General features: G+C 36.6%; 1 protein-coding gene across 1 annotated transcript in view; it reads left to right on the top strand.

Annotated features, from left to right (window-relative positions):
* CNTN1 (contactin 1) overlaps positions 1 to 22,661 on the top strand; it is a 214,698-nt gene that overhangs the window by 174,664 nt on the left and 17,373 nt on the right. The window contains exons 16-20 of the mRNA XM_053978026.1: positions 2,524 to 2,682; positions 5,903 to 6,052; positions 9,464 to 9,534; positions 12,951 to 13,185; positions 16,771 to 16,874. Coding sequence (XP_053834001.1) covers positions 2,524 to 2,682; positions 5,903 to 6,052; positions 9,464 to 9,534; positions 12,951 to 13,185; positions 16,771 to 16,874 — 719 coding nt within the window. The remainder of the gene's footprint in view (positions 1 to 2,523; positions 2,683 to 5,902; positions 6,053 to 9,463; positions 9,535 to 12,950; positions 13,186 to 16,770; positions 16,875 to 22,661) is intronic.

Below are 22,661 nucleotides of genomic sequence, written 5' to 3'. Positions count from 1 at the left end.
CATTTTGCTCTCTTTTATGCCTATGGGCATAACACATTCTGAGGTGCTAATGCTCTGTTTTGCTGACAATTCAGAACTGATATAACTTGTACACTGAGTTGCCTTGCTGTTGTGTTTTGCCCCACATTCGAGTCACACCACAGAGCTGTGTAGCAGCTGAAGTACAGCTAGTGTCATGGTTCTGAACTTCTGCTATCTCAGGTTGTTGTGCAGTTGAATATTTCTGCATTTAATTTTTTGCTGGATATTAACAGCCCATGAAATGTCAACAGTTTTGGACAATATGTCAAAGCAAATATGGTAAGTGATGAAACTACAGAATAGATCTGCAAAGTAAAAGAGTAAGGTCTGTTCATATGCCTTAGTATTATGTAAGCAATTTGTTTTAAAAATTAAATGACAAGGTGATTTATCAATCTTCTGATTCCCCTACCAATGTGGTAATTAGAGTTGCTCAAAGACTATTTTATAGAAGAAATTAGCATTCATTTTGTTCTCAAAATTCAGATTTTAATATAATGAACACCGTTCTGCTTATGACGACCTTTTTTGTGAGTGTAAGACTCAGCATCTTACCAAGCCAAGAGTAAATATCTTATGAAATATGACAAATGTGGGATGGTAGTTTCACTGCTTTTGTAAGGAAGAGGCAACAGCAGAGTATGAAAACAAAGAGCTGTGTTCCACAGCATCTCATCAGTGGAGTGGTAAAGAATAGCCACTGTCACTGCAGGGACATGAAGATGTTTTGTCAGTCCACAAAACAATTTAACAGTTCATATGGATTGTTCTATGTGATCTTTAAATTGCTGGTGATGTTAGTCCACTGAAAATTGCAGCCCCTGCGTGCACCTAAAGACCTTACTGGCGCTGTGTTGGCCACACTGGGGCAGTGTTACAGACGTGACTGCCTCCAGCTCTGGATTGTGGAATGCCTCCTGGATGTGCTTCAGGCCTGTGCTGTGGGTAGCTGTCTCCTGGATGGACTGCTTGGATATATGCAGCAGTTTGTCAGCTGGATGCGCCCAGTTGACTGTCCCTGGTACCTGGGACTACCATATCAGCACCTGGCTCTGCCCACTATACTTGGACCCAGTGGAACCGTGCTCCATTGCTAAAGCAACTACCAAGCTTGGGGTTAGTTGTGGGTCCAGTATCAGCTTTCCTATGGAGCCTTTTCCTTTTCCTGTGGTCCTTGGTGTTTCCTGAGATGTGCAATTTTCAGAAGCTGATGGTGAGGTGAGGAGCTGTAAGAGGTATCTTTTGAAGAAGGAAGGAAAGTTGTTGGGACTGATGAACCTTTCCATACCTTCCAGCCTGAGGGCTTCTGAGGTGAACAGTCCTGCAGGAGAAGGGGTCTCTCATCAGACCTTACCTGTGTGTGTCCTTAGAGCTGGGATAGGAAATATGCATGTTACCAGGGTGGAGAGTTAATGAACAACTCTCATCTTAAAAATCAGCTCTTAACAACAATTTCTACTTCCTGCATCCTTGTGAAGACTAAGAAGCTGTTTCCACATGCACTGAGGTATTTAGTCCTTACCAGGAAAGGGAGGTCCAAGGAATGAAATTGCTTGCTTGAAGGATATATTAATTGAAACCGAGGAACAGCAACATATGCTAGTATATGTGAATGCCATAAGTATATGCTTTTGTTTCAGTTAATTTCATTTGAGTCCTTTGGCTCAACTGTATGGAGAAAATAAAGAGCTCAAGAGAAGCTGAAAATACATTTGGCACACTGTGTGTTTAGATCTGTAGAAACCTCCTTTTATTATTTTATGTTGTTTTGATTCTCTGTGGTTTCTCTGTAAATAGTGCAGAGAAATATATTATGGTGTTGTTGAGGTTTTTAATAGTCTCTGGGACTTGTTCAATCAGGTTGTTAGATAATTATTTGGATCATGTTGGCATTTTATTATCTCTTAATGTTGAAGCAGAAAATACATCTCAGTAGTCCTAATGCATTGTATCTGTTTTTACACAACAGTTAATATGTATCAGATAACTACGTAGCATATAAAACAGAAGCACAATAACAAAACCAGAATTTTGTAGTAGCTTGGAACCTGATGATGGCTTTACCACATTGGGGTAATATGAAGACCAAGAAAAATGGGAAGAGATCTATAGAAATCTCTTTTACGGTATGATTTTTCTCCAAAATAAGTCATAGGGTTTTCCACATAACTTGTAGCCAGGGCCAATATGGTACAAGCAGAAGTGTTGGTTAAAGGTGGGCCACCAATAAGGTCAGCATTAGGTGGAATTTGAGAAGGAAAAGTTTTTGGGTTTTTTCCTGAGTTCAGTTTGTTTGGTAAAAAGAGCAGCAACATTTTCAAAGTATCATCTTTTCACTTAAAATTATCTCAATATTGATTAGGCAAGAATCATGGTAGTTATAAAATGCAAGAGCAGCTGTCCTCTGAATCATTTCATAGAGTATTAAAAGTTGATGAACTTTAATATTTTCAGCATATTTAATTTGTTAATTGTACTGTCTTTTTTTTCTTCTTTTTCCAGGTCCTCCAGGCCCCCCTGGAGGTATAAGAGTAGAAGAAATTAGAGACACTGCTGTAGCACTTACCTGGAGTCGTGGAACAGACAATCATAGTCCTATTTCTAAATACACTATCCAGTCAAAAACCTTTCTATCCGAAGAGTGGAAAGATGCCAAAACAGGTAAGAGTGATGCCAGAAGAAATAAAGACAGTAAGTTTTAAAGTATGATTGTTACAACGTTTGACTAATCAGAAAGTAATTACAGTAGAAGGAAACCAGGGATGCTACTGATGTCTGCTGCAGATTTACTGTCCTGTCAGTGTCTTGTCAACAGTTCTGTTCCCAGCATTTGGAGAGCCTGAACTGAATATCAAGAAATACAGAAAAGAACCAGCCAGAGTTGCTACCTGTTTTTTTGTCTTTTTCCTTGTTGCCTGAAACATTCAGCATCAACTACTGGAATCATAAAAATTTATTTATAGGTGAATTTTGATGAAAAGTGGATGTTGTTCTTTCTGTATTTGTTATGGAGAAAGCTGGTTTAAAATGTCTGCTTTTGCCTGGGAGCAGACTAAGTTCCAACTGCATTAAAACTGGCACCCCTAGAGAAAACATAGCTAAGATTATCCTTCTAACCACTGGATGTCATCATTGTGCCACAAAATTGCAGTTAAAGAGGGATCTACCTGAGCACAAGACACGCTAACGTAATTTTTTTGCAGGATTTAACATAAAAGCATAAATTTTAAACTATTTTTAAGCTACTAGTATCTCTGAATGCTTTATAAAGGATAGCATTGTCTCAAGCTATACAGAATTTTCCTATTAATATGTTTAATTATCCCACCCTTATAAATTACAACTTAAGTGCTTTCCTGTAGAATTAAGATATCACATACTCAACATTTCTAAATACTAAGAATAGTCATAGTTTCAGTGATTGTCTTCCATTTAAGTTTTCACTTGAAACTACAGACATGTAAGAAACAGACTGACATATTGAACTGAAAATCTGTTACTTTTTAGAGAAAAAAGTTAGATAAAGTAGGCCTTCTGCCTTAGATCATATTTTTCTTTCAGACTATGTAATATATGAAGTTCACTTGAATATGATTGCCTCCATCAGCCAGCACTGATATTTTTTATATCAAAGAGCTTGGAAAATAAACCCAGAAAGTTCCCCAACCCCTTCTTATCTCTTAGATCTTGTTTAATGACTTCTGTAGAATAGATTTCTTGGAACTTTAAAAAAAAAGTAATGTAGAAATTAGAGCTGTTCAAATAAGTGATTATTTGGTTCAGTAAAAATACATGCAGGAGGGAGGATCCTTTTGGACTAGCCTGTGCTTTTCTCAGGATAAGTAAATTTTATCTCTTATTCATTCTGTACTTTTCAATTAAAGAAAATAAGGAAATATGAAGAATTTCAGGTGGCAACTGATCCTGTTTTGTTTGTGCTGTGCATTACTGGAATTGGAAATGGAGGTGTAAGAGTTAACATAAGTGTTGGTTTCAGGTCTTCATTCTGTCTGACTGAGAGCAGAGACTTGAAACCACTCTTCTCACTTCTTGGGAAGATTCCCTACTTGCAATGCTATAGTCATGGTGGGATGAACTTCTCTGCACCTCTGAAGTTCTCTGCTTCTCAGAATTACTGAGATAGTCTTTGAGACATGCAGTCAGACTTTGAATCTTACCTTAAAGTATGCTAAGTGGAATTTACATCTTGGGTGGGACAGGGAGAAATCCAGATTGTTTAATTCCTTTTTAAAGATGCTAACACAAAAGATATACATTATTAATTTCTGAAAAGTTGAAAATAATTATTCTGGTGTTTTCAAAATCATTACATTTTCATTTGAACCACACTTAGGATTTTTGTTAAATAGATGATTCCCTCAAAACAGGTAAAATCATCATAGTAACCATCACTGTCATCACTGCAAGCTTTTACCTAATTGCTGAGCTGCTCCCATTTTGATTCAGCGTTAACTTCCAGATTAATGAAGCATAATGAACAGTCCAGATTGATCTGTCACCAAATGTTTAGGCTATCAGTTAATGCTGATAACTTTCAATGTGTGAAACAAGAAAATATACTTTGGCATTGCCTTTTGGAAATATTGTTATTATTGCTCCTAACATTATTCCCCCAACCAAATCATTCATCTCAGGTTTCATAATACTGAGTGTGTTTTGTGACAGTGTATTGTACTTCACAGCATGGAAATATGTATGAATGGATTATGTAATAAGTTGTTTATATTTATGTTGCTCTTTCCAGTTAAGGGGATCAGATTCTCATTGTGCCAAGTGTTCATAATGGGTTCTGGGAATCTGTGGGACAGTAAAATTAAATTAAGAGATCAGATAGCCCAGGAAGGACATTGACAGAATGTTAAATTTACATCACAACTTGGATGACATGAGAGGTTTGCAATAGCTTTACTGACTAGACAGAAAAATAATTTGAGTAAGGATGAGGGAGGGTGGTGGTTAGGTAGAAAGAAAAATGGAAAATGTGTTCCTTTCTCCTTCAAGACCTCACTTTGGAATGAAATGTAATGATCATTAGGAAGAGGGAAGTGGTGATACCATCTAGTGCTTACACTGTTGTTTTCTGTGTTTTTTGCAGGCATTGCATTTATATTTTAATTCCAAATCAGCTGCCTTTCCAGTGCAGAATAGCTCAGTTCTCATCCTCTTCTGAACACAAGACTCTAATTTGACAAACAATTCTTGTTTATATATAAATGAAAATACTCTGTCTTTACATAACTGCAGACAGCAATAGAAATAACCCCTATTGTCTGTGAATTGCAGACAGTCATGAGTTACTCAGTTTATTTATGATAAAGAAGCTCATCCTTAAGACAATTAGATGAATTGCAAGAACATTTACATTTCTTGATTGGAACCAGATAGCAAGTTATAACATGCTCACTAATTAGGTGCACCAAATTAGGACCACATTTTATAAACCACTCTTCATCAATTGATTGAACTCTACACGTCTAGCCCTTGTCTGTTCATGTAATGAATTTTTATTTTACTGTTTCTGCATTATGAATTTATCATTTGTCTGTAGGTAAAATGAAATTCCTTAGCTACAATATGTAATTAGTAAGGAAATCTCATAACTACATGTACTAGTTCACACCCAGTTAAAACTTACATGTCAATAAGGGTTTATCCAAGATAGTGTCATAGTTTCCAAATTCCCACTCACTGCTGTGGGTGCTCCTTGTAAAATGTGATATTCCTAATGTACAGTGGCAAGTTTGCTTTAGTTTTCTATGTGTGCTTGCAGAATAGTGCAAGTTTTGTCACAATCAACCGCACTGTTGCTGATCTAAGTGTAAAAATGCTGTTTTCTAAAGCATTTAATCTTTTTTTTTAGACCCATCAGATATTGAAGGAAATATGGAATCTGCTACAGTGATCGATTTAATTCCATGGATGGAATATGAATTCCGGATAATAGCAACAAACACTCTGGGGACAGGAGAACCCAGTATGCCATCACCGAGGATTAGAACTGAAGGCGCTCGTACGTAAACAGAAAATGTCAGGTTTTTTTTAAATGTGTTTCTGAATTTTTACATTTTTGTTCACCAATTTGGTAATTTTAGGTTTTACTTTAAAAAAAACAATTTATAAGATCCAGTGTGCAGAGAGTTTATTTTCAGGCACCCACGACTACAGATTGTATTAAGCAAATACCAAACTACAAAGATGCGATAGCATCAAAGCAGACCAAAAAGAAACTTAATGATATGGAAAATTAGTCTTCATTGCTGAAACAGAATCATACTGCATCTTTCAGAGATCCCCCAATGTATCTGTCTGTTAGGCTGTGTGTGTATGAGTACATGCACATGTTTGGGACTGTGGTTCAGGACTTAGGAAAATACATGCATGTATTTAACAAGGAAAATGTCAATTTACCATTTGGTTTGTATTCTAACTAAAAAATGCATGACAGGATATGTGTTCTACTGGATAATGCCAGTTTTCCGTGACTGCAGGTTTGGTTTGGTGTCTTGTTATGTCACGTCACATATGTGACGTTATCCAACACAAACTACTCTCTTATTAGTCTGGTTGCTCAGTGTTAATAGCTCAGAGCATATTTAAGGATATTCTTCAGGCTTAGGCACGTCCTTTTTATAAAGAATTCTTCAAAATGAGGACTTAGATGCTACTATTCCAGAGAATACATTCTGGTTTGACTGTACAGAGGAGATAACAGCAGTGTTCTAGGGGGTAATGTATCACTGCACAAAGACTGTGTCCAACAAAGCCTGTATACTGCAGAGTAGCATCCACTTGCAGTCTTTTTACAATTTCTTTACAATTGTTTCCCATAGCTTGAGTTTTGAAAACGAAAATGAAAAACCAAAGTGTGGAAAACAACTTCTGCAATTACACCTTCTAGGTCATAACTTTCATTAGATAGTATTTTCAAAATAAAATGTATTTGCATTGTAAGTTTCAAAGCATTCATTAAAGACAAATGTGGTGCATTAAAATTTTGTTGCCTAGGGAGAAAGAAAAGAAATTGGTTAAATTATTTTGGATAGGGAAGGAAAAGCCACAGAACTTTAATACTAAAAGAAATGATAATCACTGCCTAGAAAATTGACTGCTAGCATCATATGTTTTATGACTCAAGAGCTGCATTTGAAGGCCCAGGAATCTACAGGAGAAATCTGGTGTGCAATAGACATTTTAAAAATGTTAGAAAAGACACAGATAAGGAGCAAAATAATGGAATAGGGGGAATGGGGAATGGGAAATAGGGGTAGTGTCCTGCAGTTTGCAGTGTGCCACATTCATGGCATTTTTGTAGCCTCCCCAAAAATGGCATACTTTCCAGTTTTGTAGTAGGATGTACCTCTTTTGCAAGAAGTGGTCTATTTAGTCTGTTGTCTGATTCCCCGGGCACAGCACCATGCTCTGGCAGACTGTGCAACAGTTTTTGGCAAACCATGCAAAATGGTAGTATAGTCTTCTTAGGCATCAGTCAGCACTTCTTGTCATGATAAAATAGGGTATAAATAATTTAGTTTACAGATTAACTTCTGCACCCGAGTGTGTTTTCTGCCAGGAGCTGGAATTTGTTATAAGCAACAGTAGGATTCAGATTGCTATGTCAAAGGTACTATAGAAGCAGTATGCACAACTCTATGTACATTTTCATGTAATTCTGGAAAAGGTAAATAACAAAAAGCCATGTTCACATATTGTAGTTATTGTTAACATTTTCTGTGTTAGACAGCAACAAAGAGTACTGTCTCTTTGTTGTACTATGTGGGTGACAAATAATGTCTGTCACACTTAAAACTTGTCAGCATCTTTTTCAATTTTGAAGTGTCTCTTCAGGTAGATAACTAATTTCAGTAACTTATTAGCATGCTAAGACTGTGCAATTTTTTTTTATTTTTAATGAAACAGCTTGCTTCATCAATAATATTTTATGGTGATTTCTTGAAATTCAATGGCTCAAGGGTTTTATGTATTTTAGCTTCTGGGTGCATTAGAGTAATTGTCTAAGTACAGTTGTCTAAGTTAGTTACCTGGTCTTAACAGAGAGAAACCTGGGTTTAATGGTTGAGAATGAGGAAGATACTTTTGAAAATAATGACTTGTTAGACTTCAGACAGTCAGGTTTTTCAGTTCTTTGGCAGCCTGTCTATCTATCTTCTTTGACTGCTTAAGCATTCTAGCAGCCCTCTGCTTCTAACATAGCTCTAAAACTATATATTTATAATAGATAGTGTGACAACAAGGTCAAGTAACAAACTCTAGCTTTCTCTCAAATTGTCATATGCATGTTTAGTCTTCATCTCCACTAATTGTTTTCAGAAAGGACAGAAATAAATAATGCAAACTATGCACTGAATGCTGATTTCAATTTCAAATTTATTTTTACATATTTTTATCCTGTCTGAAAACATTAGTTCTGCTCTGCTTTGTGTTCCTCTTCAGCTGACCCTCAGAGAAGGCCTCAGCAAACATCTTACTTACATAGTGCTTGAGCACTATGACTTATGGCTTTCATTGATCCTATCAGATTCACTGATCCTATCAGAATTTTTTTACACAAAGATCACATTAATTTAGGTAGGGCATGTGGCTCATACATGCACATCTAAGGCATAATTAATGCCCTGTAGATAAGCTATCATATCCTAAGTTTTCAGTGGTACATTGTGTGTCCATATTAAGTGACAGCAGATAAATACACAAACACCATAGAGGATAGCAACAGAATCATTGCACTCAGTGCAGAGTCTGAGAGAAATGATAATATAGGAATGATTTTATAATGGAGTCCTTGAAAGTATCCTGCTTTACCAACCAGCTGTGCACTAATGATAGAGCAACAGATCGTATTTCATTACAGAGAATATTAGTGTAAAGAGCAATTAGTAAATTATAAAGTGCTATGCCAGTTTTGCTTAGGTACATCTACCCATCCTGAACAAGTCTATCAAGAAGACATGTGCCACTAATCTAGAATACAATTAGGCTGCCAGGGCTTCAAAGATAGACCTATGAGTTTAACCTTACACATGGCAAGTAAATCCATTGCAGTAGGTGTAACTGATCACAGTGTCTTGAGGTAATTACACATGCAAGTCAATGGTGCTTGAGTCCTTGGCATATCAACACCTGAGAAAGCACAAGAACACACAGTGTGCTTCTTTTAAGACTTACAAGAAATTTTCCATTCCTGAATATTCTATTAAATATTTGTAGATAATACAGGGAGAAGGAAGAATGATTGCTAGCTATGGTTACAGCTGGCACATTTCCTGAAGCAGTAGCTATACATTAGTCTTGGCAGATTGCACAGCATCATTACTTTAATTGTGTGTGCCACGTGTGCTCACTGGCCTTGCAGCTGTCTGCTGCATACTTTGTAGTAATTTTTCTGTCTCTTCTGTTTCACTAGCTCCTAATGTGGCTCCTTCTGATGTTGGTGGAGGGGGTGGAAGCAATCGAGAGCTGACAATAACATGGATGGTAAGTATTGCGCATGCAAGGTGGCATGAAACCTGTACTATCTTATATCTGATCTTGCTCCTCCTGAAACCTGTGGATGGTTTGTCTCTGGGTCTTGTGAGAACAGGATTTGTATATAATATATAGTTTTTCAGACTTTTGTCATGAAAAAGTACATGAAAAGGAATGAGGAAGAGAGTACCTTAGGGGTTTATGGTTGGACGTTTCTAAAATGTCATCTAAAACATTCTAAAACAAAGAGATTGAAACACAGACTGACTATGATAATGCACCATTAAAAGTAGTCTTCATTCTGCTATTGAAGCAATGGTTTTGAAAACTTACCTAAACTGTGGATATAGGTAAAGCAAGAAGGGAAAAGATACACCAAGGTAAGAGGAAAGCAAATCAGCATAAGAGAAGATAAGAATTTATAAACAAAGTTGCATAGGGAAAAGAAGCATGAAAGAGAGAATTGAAATCTACTGCAGGGTATTTGGGGAAGCTAGCGAGAAGAAATAAATAAAAAAAAAAAAAAATATTATTGGATTCATGTCAGAGCCTATCAGTATCCAGGAAAAAGAGTTACAGAAGCATTACCTCTGGCAAAGAAAGATGGTTGTGATATGCTTGAAAAAATTACCAAGTTTGTTTTCTGTTGACCTCTCTGTTCACTGTCATAGGGCTATGAGATACATAAGGCACATTATGCCATTTGTGTCTTTTGGGGAATACTTGTTTCGTATGTAGCAGCTGAATTGCCCCTAGGAAGAGTGCTTTTTCTTGAGAGAAGTAATGAAAAGATGTCATAATTCCAATTGCATGTATTGTTGTACAGGGAGTGTCCTTATGAATGTGCAGATTTTAATCCATATGCATATTTCCTTCTTTTTGGACTTAGGATTGATCATATATCTGTGAAAGTTCTCAAGTATGACAGAAGTAGCCAGCCATATTTTTGAGCTATCAGATTTGTGCTTTCCTGGCTGGGTTTTGTTTTGGGGTTTTTTTTTGTTTTTTTTTTTTTTTTGTTTTGTTTTTTTTTTTTTTGTTTTGTTTTGTTTTTTTTTTTTTTTTTTTTTTTTTTGTTGTTGTTTTTTTTTGTTGTTGGTTTTTTTTGGGTTTTTTTTTTTGGTTTTTTGGTTTTTTGGTTTTTTTTGTTTCTTAACTGAGTACAAAATATTTATTCGGTCTTCCTAAGTATTTTTACAGTGAAGAAAAGATTTATAAGTTTCTGAAAAAGGAGGTCCACAGTTCTGTTACAATATATCGGAAAGGTTGTATCTTAGTTCCCCTAATAGTAGGTTAGGAAGTAAATATGTCCTAATTGGCTTAATTCTGGTCTGTTTATTTTTGAAAAGCAAAAGAACACATGCAATGGACAAGTGCAAAAGACTTAGATTATTTTACTTCACAAGCTTTTCTTCTAAAAGCTCTAACAAACTACTGAACTGCTTCTTGCATTGTATGTAAAGACTGGTACTCATGGCATTTCTAATACAGTGATGACTTGGCTGTGACCAAACTGAAAAAAGAAAATATAACCAGGAGAATAATAGTGACTAATGCAAGACCAGAAGTACAAGACTGCTTTAGTATTTCCTATACATCCAGGCAGATTTATATTCTCATTATTTCTCTTACCTAATGTTATGTTTTTCACAGCTGTTTTGAGTAGCTCCTTTAGTGAGATGAATTAAGCATGGCTTCAAGTATTTATTTCCCAAGAATCTTCTATGCTATGTCTAGCAAGGGTTTTTAAATAGAGACTGTAGGTTCATGGAGTCTGACAGACAACAATATATCTATCTGTAAGGCTAAGATAAAAATATATATTGATTCCCCCAAATGTGCTGACATTTGCATATGCTACTCTAAATAGTCCTTAATTAAGAAGAGAAGAACAAAATGTATGGCAGGTTCACATGTTGCTGCCAACCCCTTTTCAGCTTCTTCTATGATTCATAAGCCCGGGTTGAATGAGACAGCCAGAGATGCAATCAAAGCTCTTCTAAGACTTGTTTTGAAAGAGGAGCTGAGAAGGAGAGCTAGGAGTGGCATGCCCATTCTTCCTCATTTTTTTCCCATTTGTGTTTCCCTCTCCCATTTTCTTTTTTAAAGTTTTCAGTGGATTCTACAAACTATTCAGCTACTTACACCTACTTATTACGTGCAGCCATTGGAGGGAAAGCTGCTTTCAAATTACATATAAAACCTTTCAGAATATAATTTTTATATGCCATTCCTCGCTTTCTAAAGTTTGCTCTGGCTGAAAGTCATTCTGAGGCTAGGGCCTCATCCAGTCTGCTTACTTTGGCATATGAGATCGAATTCTGGTTTATTTTAAGCAGCCAGTTACAGTGATAGATTCAGAAGATCAACTACACAGAAGTTTCAGAAAACCTTGCGCAGAATATCTCCACACATGTTGGCTGAAGTGCTGCAGCAGTAGGCAAACACCTAAAGAGAATAATTACTCTCGTGTGTCACTGCTCCAAGACCTGTGCCTCAAGATAAGCTATTTCATCTCTGTGAAGTTTCCATTAGGGGAAAAGGTAATGCAGAAAGCTTATTTTCAAAGGATGCTTCTGGTCAACCTCCTGATGCACAGATGAATGATGTGATTTTGGCTGGTTGGATGCAGTGTCTGATAGTTGTGGTAAAAGTTCCACAGACTGAGAAGGGAATCACTGAATGTAGAGCATTGGTAAAAGAAGAAAAATCTATTATGGAAGATTGTCTTCCTTAATTTTGTATTTTCCAGTATTCCTAGGTATAGGAGATTAGCTATAGTTTTAAGAAATACTTTGGATAGGTACCTTTAATGCCTGTTTTGAAAATGGGAGTAATTTCATTAAAAGACTTACCAGTTAGAGGCTAGGTAGTCTAAATCAGCATCTGAATCCCTTCCATTATCAGATAGTAGATGAGTCATTCTTTGAATGTGTCCATTTTTCATTATCAATTGTGCCAGCTGCCTAGGTGACAAACTTTCAGTAAATTAAGTACAATAATTTGGGCCAGCCACATAGAATTTCTCTTCACTGTGATTCTTCTGCAAGAATATCTATCTCCACACATACATACTGGCTGTATTACATATCTGCTGTGCCTCATGCCTTAGGTCTTTTTTTGCTAGCTACAGCTGTTTTATTACACATTTTTTCTTGGTTTCTTGCTGTGGGAGGTAATATGATGTGTGTTGCACTGAGTTCAGATGAGGAAAAAGTTCTGAAAACATTTTCCTAGCAAATACACTAATACTGCAGATCTAAGAGGGCCTATTTTTAAAGGGGGTTGAAGCAAGCCATTGAAGGAAACCAGGATGAAATGGAGTTCAGTGTTTTTACAATACATATCAATGCTTTCTGCATTATTTATATTTCATTCTAGACCTAACTGTTTAGCAAAAATTAATGTGTTTTTTTTCTCTACAGCCTTTGTCAAGAGAATACCACTATGGCAATAACTTTGGTTATATAGTGGCCTTCAAGCCATTTGGTGAGAAAGAGTGGAGAAGAGTTACAGTTACTAATCCTGAAATTGGCCGATATGTCCACAAGGATGAATCAATGCCACCTTCAACTCAGTATCAAGTAAAAGTGAAAGCTTTTAACAACAAAGGGGATGGGCCATTCAGTCTCACTGCTGTCATTTATTCAGCACAAGATGGTGAGTAAATGTTCGAAATGAGTTTTACGTTGTGGGTCCAGATCAGCACTACCAACAGCAGTAGAACCTGGTCCTTGTCACTGATTTGTATAGCAGGATACATCTTCAGCAGGGAGGGTGTGCATTTCTTGCACAAAACACTTGTTCTGAACAGCCAACTTCAACTTTCTGCCTTCTGTGTGATGCAGAGCACTTGGCTGTACTTGCTGGCAATAAGCAATACACAGCAGGATGCAAGGTTCTTCACACAGCCTGTTAAAAGATTTAAGAATATAGAAAAAAAATCCTTCTCTTCACAGCAGTTGCCTAAAACATTTAGATCTTTATTCAGCAATGTCTCTGTGATCTTAATACATGTATTTGACAAAGGCTTAATTTTTTTCTTCTTTAAAGACCACACTAAAGCCTAGTATTTTAGTAGATCAGTATCAGAATTAAGCCCAAAATTGTGAAGGAATGATAGTTCAATTGTATCTAGTTACATTTCCAGCATGTTTAGAGTCTCATATAAATTATCCCTGTTACATTCTTTATTCTGGTTTGCATGTTAGGTCTATTAAATGAGTAATTTAATAGAAACCTCTTTCACATTCCACTAAAATATTTTTCTTAATTCTTACTGTAATTGTTTCGCATGCTGTGATCTTTAGGATTGAAGTTTAAATTACATTTCCAAACTTAGCAGAAGAGAGAAAGTACTGGAATAAAGTTTACCTTAAATCAGAAGAAATATATACAACTTCTTTAATTGCATTATCATCACTCAAGCCTGTTCTTAAAAAATGCAGTTTATTAATTTCTGCCAGAAACCCAAAGAGCTGCTAATATTTTTCTTTCCATAGAGCAAAATCTCCACAATGTCAACAGATGTAGACCAAAGAGCTCAGAGGAGGGATATGATAACAGGGTCACATTCTCACACTTCTGAATCTGTTCTGTACTCTGTATACTTTATGGAAGATTTATTCTCATGGTTCCCATTAGCACTAATGGGAACTTTGCTTACAAATCGGCCACACACAGAAAAAAGACTGAAGAGCCCTCAATACCAATCTGGCTGATGAGGATAATACTAATCTTTTTTCTCAGGAAAGGCCACCTTAGCAAATCATCTTCAACAGCTGCTGCAACAACACAGAGGGGGCTTTTTTGCAATTGTATAAATGTGTTTGTAGATAGTTATGGTGTAATGAAAGCAATATCAGTCAAATTACACTTAAGTATCCATCCTTCCTCAGAGACTTTATCGACAACTGACTGATAGGCTCCCACATGTTTATGTTAAGATTATCCACACCACGCCAGGAGTGGCAAGTGTTTGTATGGTCTCCGGGTTCAGGGACATGGTAGAGCCTAGTAGCTCACAAAGACAGAGGAAAAGCAAAAGTGCAGTAGTGCCAGCTTCCAGATAAAGGGTCACTTGAGTGGCTGCTGATGTTCTGACACAGACTTTAGCAAAGTCCAGATACCTGATAAAAAAGATTTGTGGTTAAATGATCCCAGATGCAGACTGCAAAAGAAATAGAAGCTCAGTGAACCTACTTTTTTAATTTCAAGCACAAGAGTACAAACCTTACCAGTAGGGCTCACAGCTTCTGTGCAGAGCTGTGACCTTTCCTACTGCCTATATCCAATTCAGGAACTTCAGGGCAGGTTAGAAGGAATTTTTCCAAGAGATGTAATGGAAGTTACTCTGAAGAGCATTGAGGAGAGAGTTGTCTCCTGGCATCAGAACATTAACAAAATCACTTCCATACCTTGTAGTGTGCTTACTGGCTGCCAGCCTGAACTTTCTATAGTTTTGCTTAGAAGATAATTGTGTGATGACCACTATATTTTCAGTGAAGAGAATATATTGTGATGATCACATGATTTCTCCTTTTATTGGTAGAAATAGTGAATTAGAAGGCTGGAGGAAAGCAATTGATGCCATCTTTCAGGCTCAGGAGAGGCTGCAAAATATTTATAGGACATAAATGACAAATAGGGATGTAAATTATTTGCAGCTCATAAACAAGCATAAGCAGATGAAATATTGTTAGAGTATTGTATCAGCAAAAGCCCTGGCAGCTGATACTTTTCAGAATTAATTTTTTTTGGGAAGTTCTGTAATGGATACAGTAGAGAAGAGTCTGACAGTGATTTGGGAATAGATTTGATGATCACAACTATTCCACCTGTACTTCTGTACCTTTGAGTCAGCAAGTGATATTATTACTGTTAAACAACACAACTTCTCAAAGGTATTAGGGAAATCTTAAAGCAATATGGTCATGCAATATTCCATACAGATATGTATAAATATCCATATATATATAAATATAGTGGCAGCTTTTCCACTAAGTTGTGTATTCTTTAATAGATCTATGTTTCTGTAGTAGTAACTGTGGGCATTGTTATTGCCTTCAGTGACTAGGGAATTTCTGTGTTCCCACAGAATAAGCCAAGTTCCATGTCTGACAACTGCTAGTCATATCTGCCATTGCTAGTAGTGAGTAATGATCGCTAGTAATGAGTGTACAGGCCTCTTGCTTATCTAAATTCCTGTCATTGTGAAAACAATTTTGCAATAATGTATAATTTTTAATTAGACATTTGCATTATTAACAGCCATTGAAAGACAATTACAAAAGGTAACTTTGCATATAAGATTATTTGGTTACCTAGGATACTTTTCATGAGAGATGTTAGTGATTTTTTTTTTCTTAACAGTGGCTGTTTTGATGCATAGTTGACTGGATGCCCAGTTGGAAGATTAGGTATATGAAAGCTTTCCTCAGCTAGGGCTGCCATGCCTGTCTGTTGCAACTTGTTTCAAAAGGTTCACGAAGAGAACTGTTGTTAACTTGGAAAACTTTATCTTTTACAGACATTGCTAAGTTTATGCCTTTCTTTATTCCTTACCTCATTTAAAATTCAGCAGTGAAATGAAACTAGACTGTAATATTCTAAGCCCTGGATAAAAGTCTATCATGTTATGATGGTCTGTACTCTATGTTGTCTGCTGTTCAGAACTAAGAATGCAAACAAAACCAACCTTATGATGTATGCCTTCCTGAAAGGTGCTTTAGATTATTTCACACCTATGTTCAAGTTTGTATGTGCCACTGGACAGCAGTGTATCTAATATCTGCTCTCATAAAAAAAATGTATTATTAGGACTAAGTGACATACACAAGTATTTGTGTGTAACTAACTTTAAAAATCTCATGTATATAATATGTGAGCTGCTGTCCCATTTAGTAAAAGATCACTGGATGCTTCAAAGGCTTTATCAAAAGCTATTTTCAGTTTACACAAATTTCAGCATGAAATCTGTTGAAGCGTAAAAATACATAGTCTGAGCCAAGTAACAGAATCATTGCTTTGTTTTTACAGAGTCATTTTCCTTACAGATCATCACTGGACTTGAAGTTTACTCAAGAAAAACCAGATTAAACACTAACACTTAGCTCAGTGATGTCAGGAAAATTATATAAAATACTGAAAATAATATAAAATACTGAAGTGAGGAGAATTCCTGTAAACAAGTATAACATTACCACAGGATCAGATCAAATGTTTAACATATGTTTCATCTTCCAGCACCAACTGAAATACCTACAGATGTGAGTGTAAAGGTTTTGTCATCTTCTGAAATGTCTGTTTCTTGGCACCATGTTTCTGATAAATCTGTGGAGGGATATCAGGTGAGTTTAGTAGCAACACTGTCAATCCATTTGTTAATTTACTGTCAGTAGTTATAGCCAACAATAATTCCTACTCTGGTATACCATCTCTTAGAGTTCACTTCTCTTCAGTTAGCATGTTCCGTGCATATTTTGCATCTTGAGAAACAGATTATTTTTGGTGTTATGTACTTCATTACTAAAATAGATTAAGAAATGTATGTTTGCACTTTTCAACTAACAAAAGGCAACATTATTTCATGAAAGAACACTGTGTCTTTTATGTAATTGAATGCCTATCTATAACTTCTTAAAACATATTGAAATTAAATTTTGAAATTAAATATGCAAAATTTGAAATTACATATGCAAAATTGTAACTAACTCTGGCCCACCTAAATTACAGCAGTTATTACTATATTTTACCCACAAACCCTATAGTAAGTGGGACTTCTTGACAAATGTCAAAATCCAGTATAACAGAGACACTGCTATTGTGCAAAATAGTGATGCTTTCTTGATGGTTTCTATTCTCTGCATTAAAAAGAGCTTTGAGGCATGTTCCATCTGGTCCATCTCAATGGTATTACTGGTGAAAATTGTTATTGTCCTTCTGCAGAGATGACAACAGCCACAGGCTGGGTGCAATGAGAAGTGGCCATGTAGTACTCTAGCAGGGGAAGCTTTAACATCATCCATGCACAGTGGATTCTGGCAAACTCTGCAGTTTACAGTCTGCTTACTTCGACTGCAACCCAAAATAGGGGTCTGGGTCTTTAGTTTGTTAGTGACTTACCTTGGGATTTAAGTTTTCAGCTACTTGAAGATTTCCTCTATGTTACAAGATAGGGACATACAAATGAGTAGTAATCTCATGGAATGTATTTCTTAAATTAAGTCTATGAATAAATAAGTAATATTTAGGTTTTTTAATTTCCTGATCTCTGTTTCTGTCTCCATGAGATTTATGTAAAACTTTTGTGATACCATAACAAGAATAGTGCCCCATGTAAAGGTTGACAGTACAGATATAAAGTCTTAAAATTACAAGCAGAGGGCACTTAATTTCAAACAAGGGTTTAAAATTAAGACACTAATATCAGTAGCAACTCCTAATTTACTAAGGCAGGCCACTGCTTTGGTGTCTCATAGGGATTTTGCAGTTAGAATAGGATGGACAAATTGATGGTCATAGCTGAAATCTGTGAGCTGAGCCTGGACAGCCCTGTAGCAGCATTGCACTCCCAGGCTGGAAAATCTGCCCAGAAACTGAAGTCTTCACATGCAGAACACACACTTGGCAGATACATACAGGGGACTTCTGGGAACGTGGAGAGTGACAACGGGTGGAGAGTGGCAGCTGCTCTCTCTGGTGGATAGAACAGCAAAAAGGAAAAAAGGAGTGCTGATAGAAGCTGGGATTACAATTGTGATAGAACATGAAGATGGATGTTCAGAGTTGTAGTAGGGAATAGGGTAGTAAAGCAGGAGGGGCAAAGATAAATGTGGAAAGAACATGGTAGGAGAACATGCCTATAGGCAACCCATATTTGGCCATTTTTTAAAATTTTACCTTATTTGACATAAAGATATCTGAGTTGTATCACAGGACATGAGGGGAAGAAGGGAGGAGAGATGATTTAGCAGGAAAGCCCAGGATGAATGGAACAGTCAATAGAAAAGAAGGAGAAAAATCAGAAAGAAATGTAGGGGATCTTTGGGCTGAAAAGAGAATAACTGTTAGAAAGGTGAGATATCCTGGGAATGGACCATCTGCTACATAGAGTATGGCTGTTTGGGGTGTGGCCTGGTTTTGTTAGGTGTAGTGTAATTTTATCCACCTATTTGTGGAGAAATACACTTTCACAAATCCAGCATGAACTGACTGGCTTGGACATGTACAGTGAGGAGCTGCATTAGAATATAAATTTCTTCTCTTTTTTCCTCTTTTTCTAAGACATTCTTCTAATTATCAGGACTATGTAAAAAATTCCATCTGGCTAGATGATAAACAGACTGGTAGTCCCAAATTACTGCCCCAAAAAGCTCAATAAGGTGTTAATTCTGAGATTAACACTTTTTCCCCAGGGCAACCACCAGTCTCACTCTAGTAGAGGGGAAGGCAGCAAAAGGAGAGCCCATGCTTCTTCACTGAGTATAAAAACTTGTGTTCCTGAAGATCAGAGAACCCCTATAAGCCCTGAAGGAGCAGGACAGGGCAAAAATAGGGAGGGTTGTTCTCGAAGGTTAAGACCACAGATAGCATTTGTGAAGTTGCAATAAAAATTGTGGTGGAAGGAGTATTCAAAGTGCATTATGAAATTCTAGTGTCTATCTCTGGAAGGCTATTAGCACTGATAAATAGTTACTTTAAATTACTGCTCAGGTGTAACACAGGTTAATAGAAACCATCATTCACCAGAGCACCTTCTCAGTTTCCTTTTGGTCTTTATTATTTCTTGAAAATTGCATAATTGACTTTCGAATGCTAGAGTTTAAGAGGTGGGAGTGCCCTGAGCAAAGAACCTGAGGTATTTCACCTGTGACACAATGCTTCTCACACCAGGAGGAGTCAGATTTTCCTGACACAAATGCATACTGTCAGGATGACTGCCCCCATGGTGATGAGTGTGAGCTGATAGATTTTGCCATTACAGAGGAGTATCCTCAGCTCACACTTAAAGAAGAGATAAGGTATGAAAACTATCTCCATCCATATAGAGAACTTAAGTTTGATGAATTCTTACAATAGACTGCTAACAGCCACATCTCTGCAGTGCATGCAGCACCAGTGACACTATCCGTATTTCGCGCTGCTTCTATGCAATAGGTGTAGGTTTATTTTATTAAACAAATTTATCACTACTCACCACCATTGTCTCTTCTAGACGGAAATATGCTATTAGCATTCTTTCTCAATATGAGTAAAGTATGTTTTTGTGTCAGTCCTACGTAGAACTTTCAAGAATATGGAAGCTTCTGTTTCATGACATTTACAGAAACAGTTTCAGTATATTAAAGTTTGAATAGAGGAGAAGATCATGAAAGACAGGTTTTCCCCTGATTTTAGCACAGAGGGATGCACTAATTCATGATGGCTAAGGCATTCCTTCATACAAATCACAATTGGCTGATTTCCCACAAAAACTGTAGCGCTTGGTTGAAATCCCCTTCTGTGTCCTCTGGGGATTCATTACCTATGGATTGCCCTAACAAAGTAAATGCAGAGCACCAGGAATAAGAAGGCTGTCTGGGGCTACTATATAAGCTCTTTAAAAAAAAAGAGAGAGGGGCTACTCACTAGAATGGGGAAGTGTGACCCCTTGAAGCAAAGTGGCAAAGGCAAGAAAGAAATATCCAAATTATTTCCAGAAAGTTTGAAATTATTTAAAAATAAAGTGAAAAATGTAGGAATAGTATAAAGAAGACAGTAGTTTTCGTAGCTTTCAGGGAAATAATTTTTTTTTTCTTTTCCAGGAGTTGTTACAATGTTCCAGATATGTAAATATGGCTGTGTATTAGAGAAGAACTTTCTGTGTTCATGACATATAGCTCATGCAGTATAGGAGTAAAGTGCACAACATTGCAGCCAAGAACTATTGTATTTGGGATTTAAATTTTATTTAATTTTTAAATTATATTACTTCTGTCTGAAATGTAGTATGTTCTCCATGAAGAAATTTGCAGTTTCATTCACTGTTCTCGCTTGTCTTGTTTGATGCTCTGTGTTACTCTTGTATTACACCATTAGCCTCCCTGTACTGCAAATGAACATTAAGATTGTTAGAAGCTTTGCAAGGCAGAGGAATTCAAAGGCTTCCAGAATATGCCACATGATTAATAAAAGCTTCATATAAAGTGTGTTTTCTATCTTTAGGTAAAGCTGTTACTTAATTAACATAATAGAGCATACCAAAAAAAAAATATTTTCCAGTGGCCAGCTAAAGTCAACAACAAAGCTACTATTGGTCCTGTCATGGTTAATAAACTTCTGGCCACCTAGAACTTTACAGACATTCTTTTGCTGCAGGCTAGAAACTTGTTTGAACTTAGAGATAGACATGACGTTCTCTAGCTTTTGATGTACACACCCTCTCTCACCTGAGTCAGCCACTTGCAGTTAACACCTTATGGTGTACAGCTGGTTGCATTCAATGAGACCTGCTTATCTACAACAGTATATTAATTATAATCATATAAAAGAAACTGTGACTTGAAGGTCACTATCAAACCTTCAGGTGAAATGGCTGTCAGTTTCAGATCCATGCCAGTTTGAAACCATTCATCTGGTGGAGGTTGCCACTCTCCTGCTGAAGCCTGCAGAATGGACTGGCTGCAGAGGCCTCATTTTAGGGTAAAGGCTGTTTACTTGGGAAAATAGGCACTTTTATAGTAGGAATTTTATGAGTGTGACTGCCTAAATTACAGCAAATTGATGTTTAGGATGCTAGTGGATGATACTTTCTGAGCAAAATGCAGGACATACATTTATAGAACTGAAGATTATCTTTTAGTGCCTGCTGGAAATCAGGTGTGCATGCTGAACTTAAAAAGCAAATCCAGTTTGATTTGCAGGAACAGTGTGATTTTCCCTGCAGCATGAAAGAGTGAGAAAGGCCACTAAGTTGTCAGATTTATAGTAATCAGAGTGAGTAACCTGTAACACTGGTGGGAAGGACTGTGGCAAAAAACATTGACAAGAGACAAGTTCCAAGAAGTATTTAGTTGACATTAATCTCTGTGTAGTGATACTGTTCTCATGTCCAAAGACATTTGAAGTAAGTAAAGAGAAATCCCCTGCATCTTTCCTTATTCAACTGCAGCATGTGTTCTAAGATAAAAGAGAGCAATATTTTTATTAAGTATTGTAATTTAAATTTAAATGGGAGAAAATAAAGCCTCACCAAACAAGGGTTGAACCCACAACTTGTAAAGAAGAGAACTTGTGATATTAACACTTTGACAGACTATCAGTTCTTCTAACTTATTCCTTAAATCAAGTTTTCATGGACAACTGATATCAGAACAGAAGGTTAAAGTGGTTACTATTTAAAAGACAAGATGACAGGATACCAATAATGTCTTACAAAGTAAGATTTTTCCTAAAGCCTGAATTTACCAACAGTATTAACTTCCTAAAAAATTTAAAACACCCTCATGTAGCATACATAACATTCATTATGAATTCAGGCAGAAGCTGAGGGTGAAAACACTCAGAACCAAAATGCAATGAGCACAGCTTTCTGCTCTTTCAGGTTTGTGCAGTAATTTAGTCTTATGCAAATGGTTATAAACCAGACAAAACCCAGAGACTGATGGTGTTTCATTCTCATTTGCATCTCACAAGGCCATGTAGAATAGGACCCTATGGAATGGCATCACTCCATAGGAATTACACTGTTTTCATCTGGTGCTTTGTAATGCATAATGAACTAAAGTAGGATGGAACAAGTTCTTTGGGGAAAAAAAAAAAACAACCCTAATGGAATTTCTGTGTACTCTTAATTGGCTTTAATTGGCTTTGGTTTTTAAGGTGTTACAAGCTTACAGTCATGTTTTTCACATATTTTAAGTATTTTCATGTACTTCTTCATCTACTTTGACAAATGCCATATTGTGCTATGAGACCTGATTGAGTTTAGCTGAAAAGCTTTAGAAAATTGTTACATACACCTATGCAGACCAACACATGCAGCTAACATGATTGAATACTTTGCTTTCCATAGACAGAATTACAAAAGGCCTAAATTTGTAAGTCATTCAAAACAAAACACACCAAAAACATTGTCTCAGAGTTTAATCTCTACT

This window comes from Vidua macroura, chromosome 5 (assembly GCF_024509145.1).
Source record: "Vidua macroura isolate BioBank_ID:100142 chromosome 5, ASM2450914v1, whole genome shotgun sequence".
Lineage (NCBI taxonomy): Eukaryota > Metazoa > Chordata > Aves > Passeriformes > Viduidae > Vidua > Vidua macroura.
The sequence above is the reverse complement of the archived record's forward strand: the minus strand, read 5'-3'. Positions and strand labels throughout refer to the sequence as shown.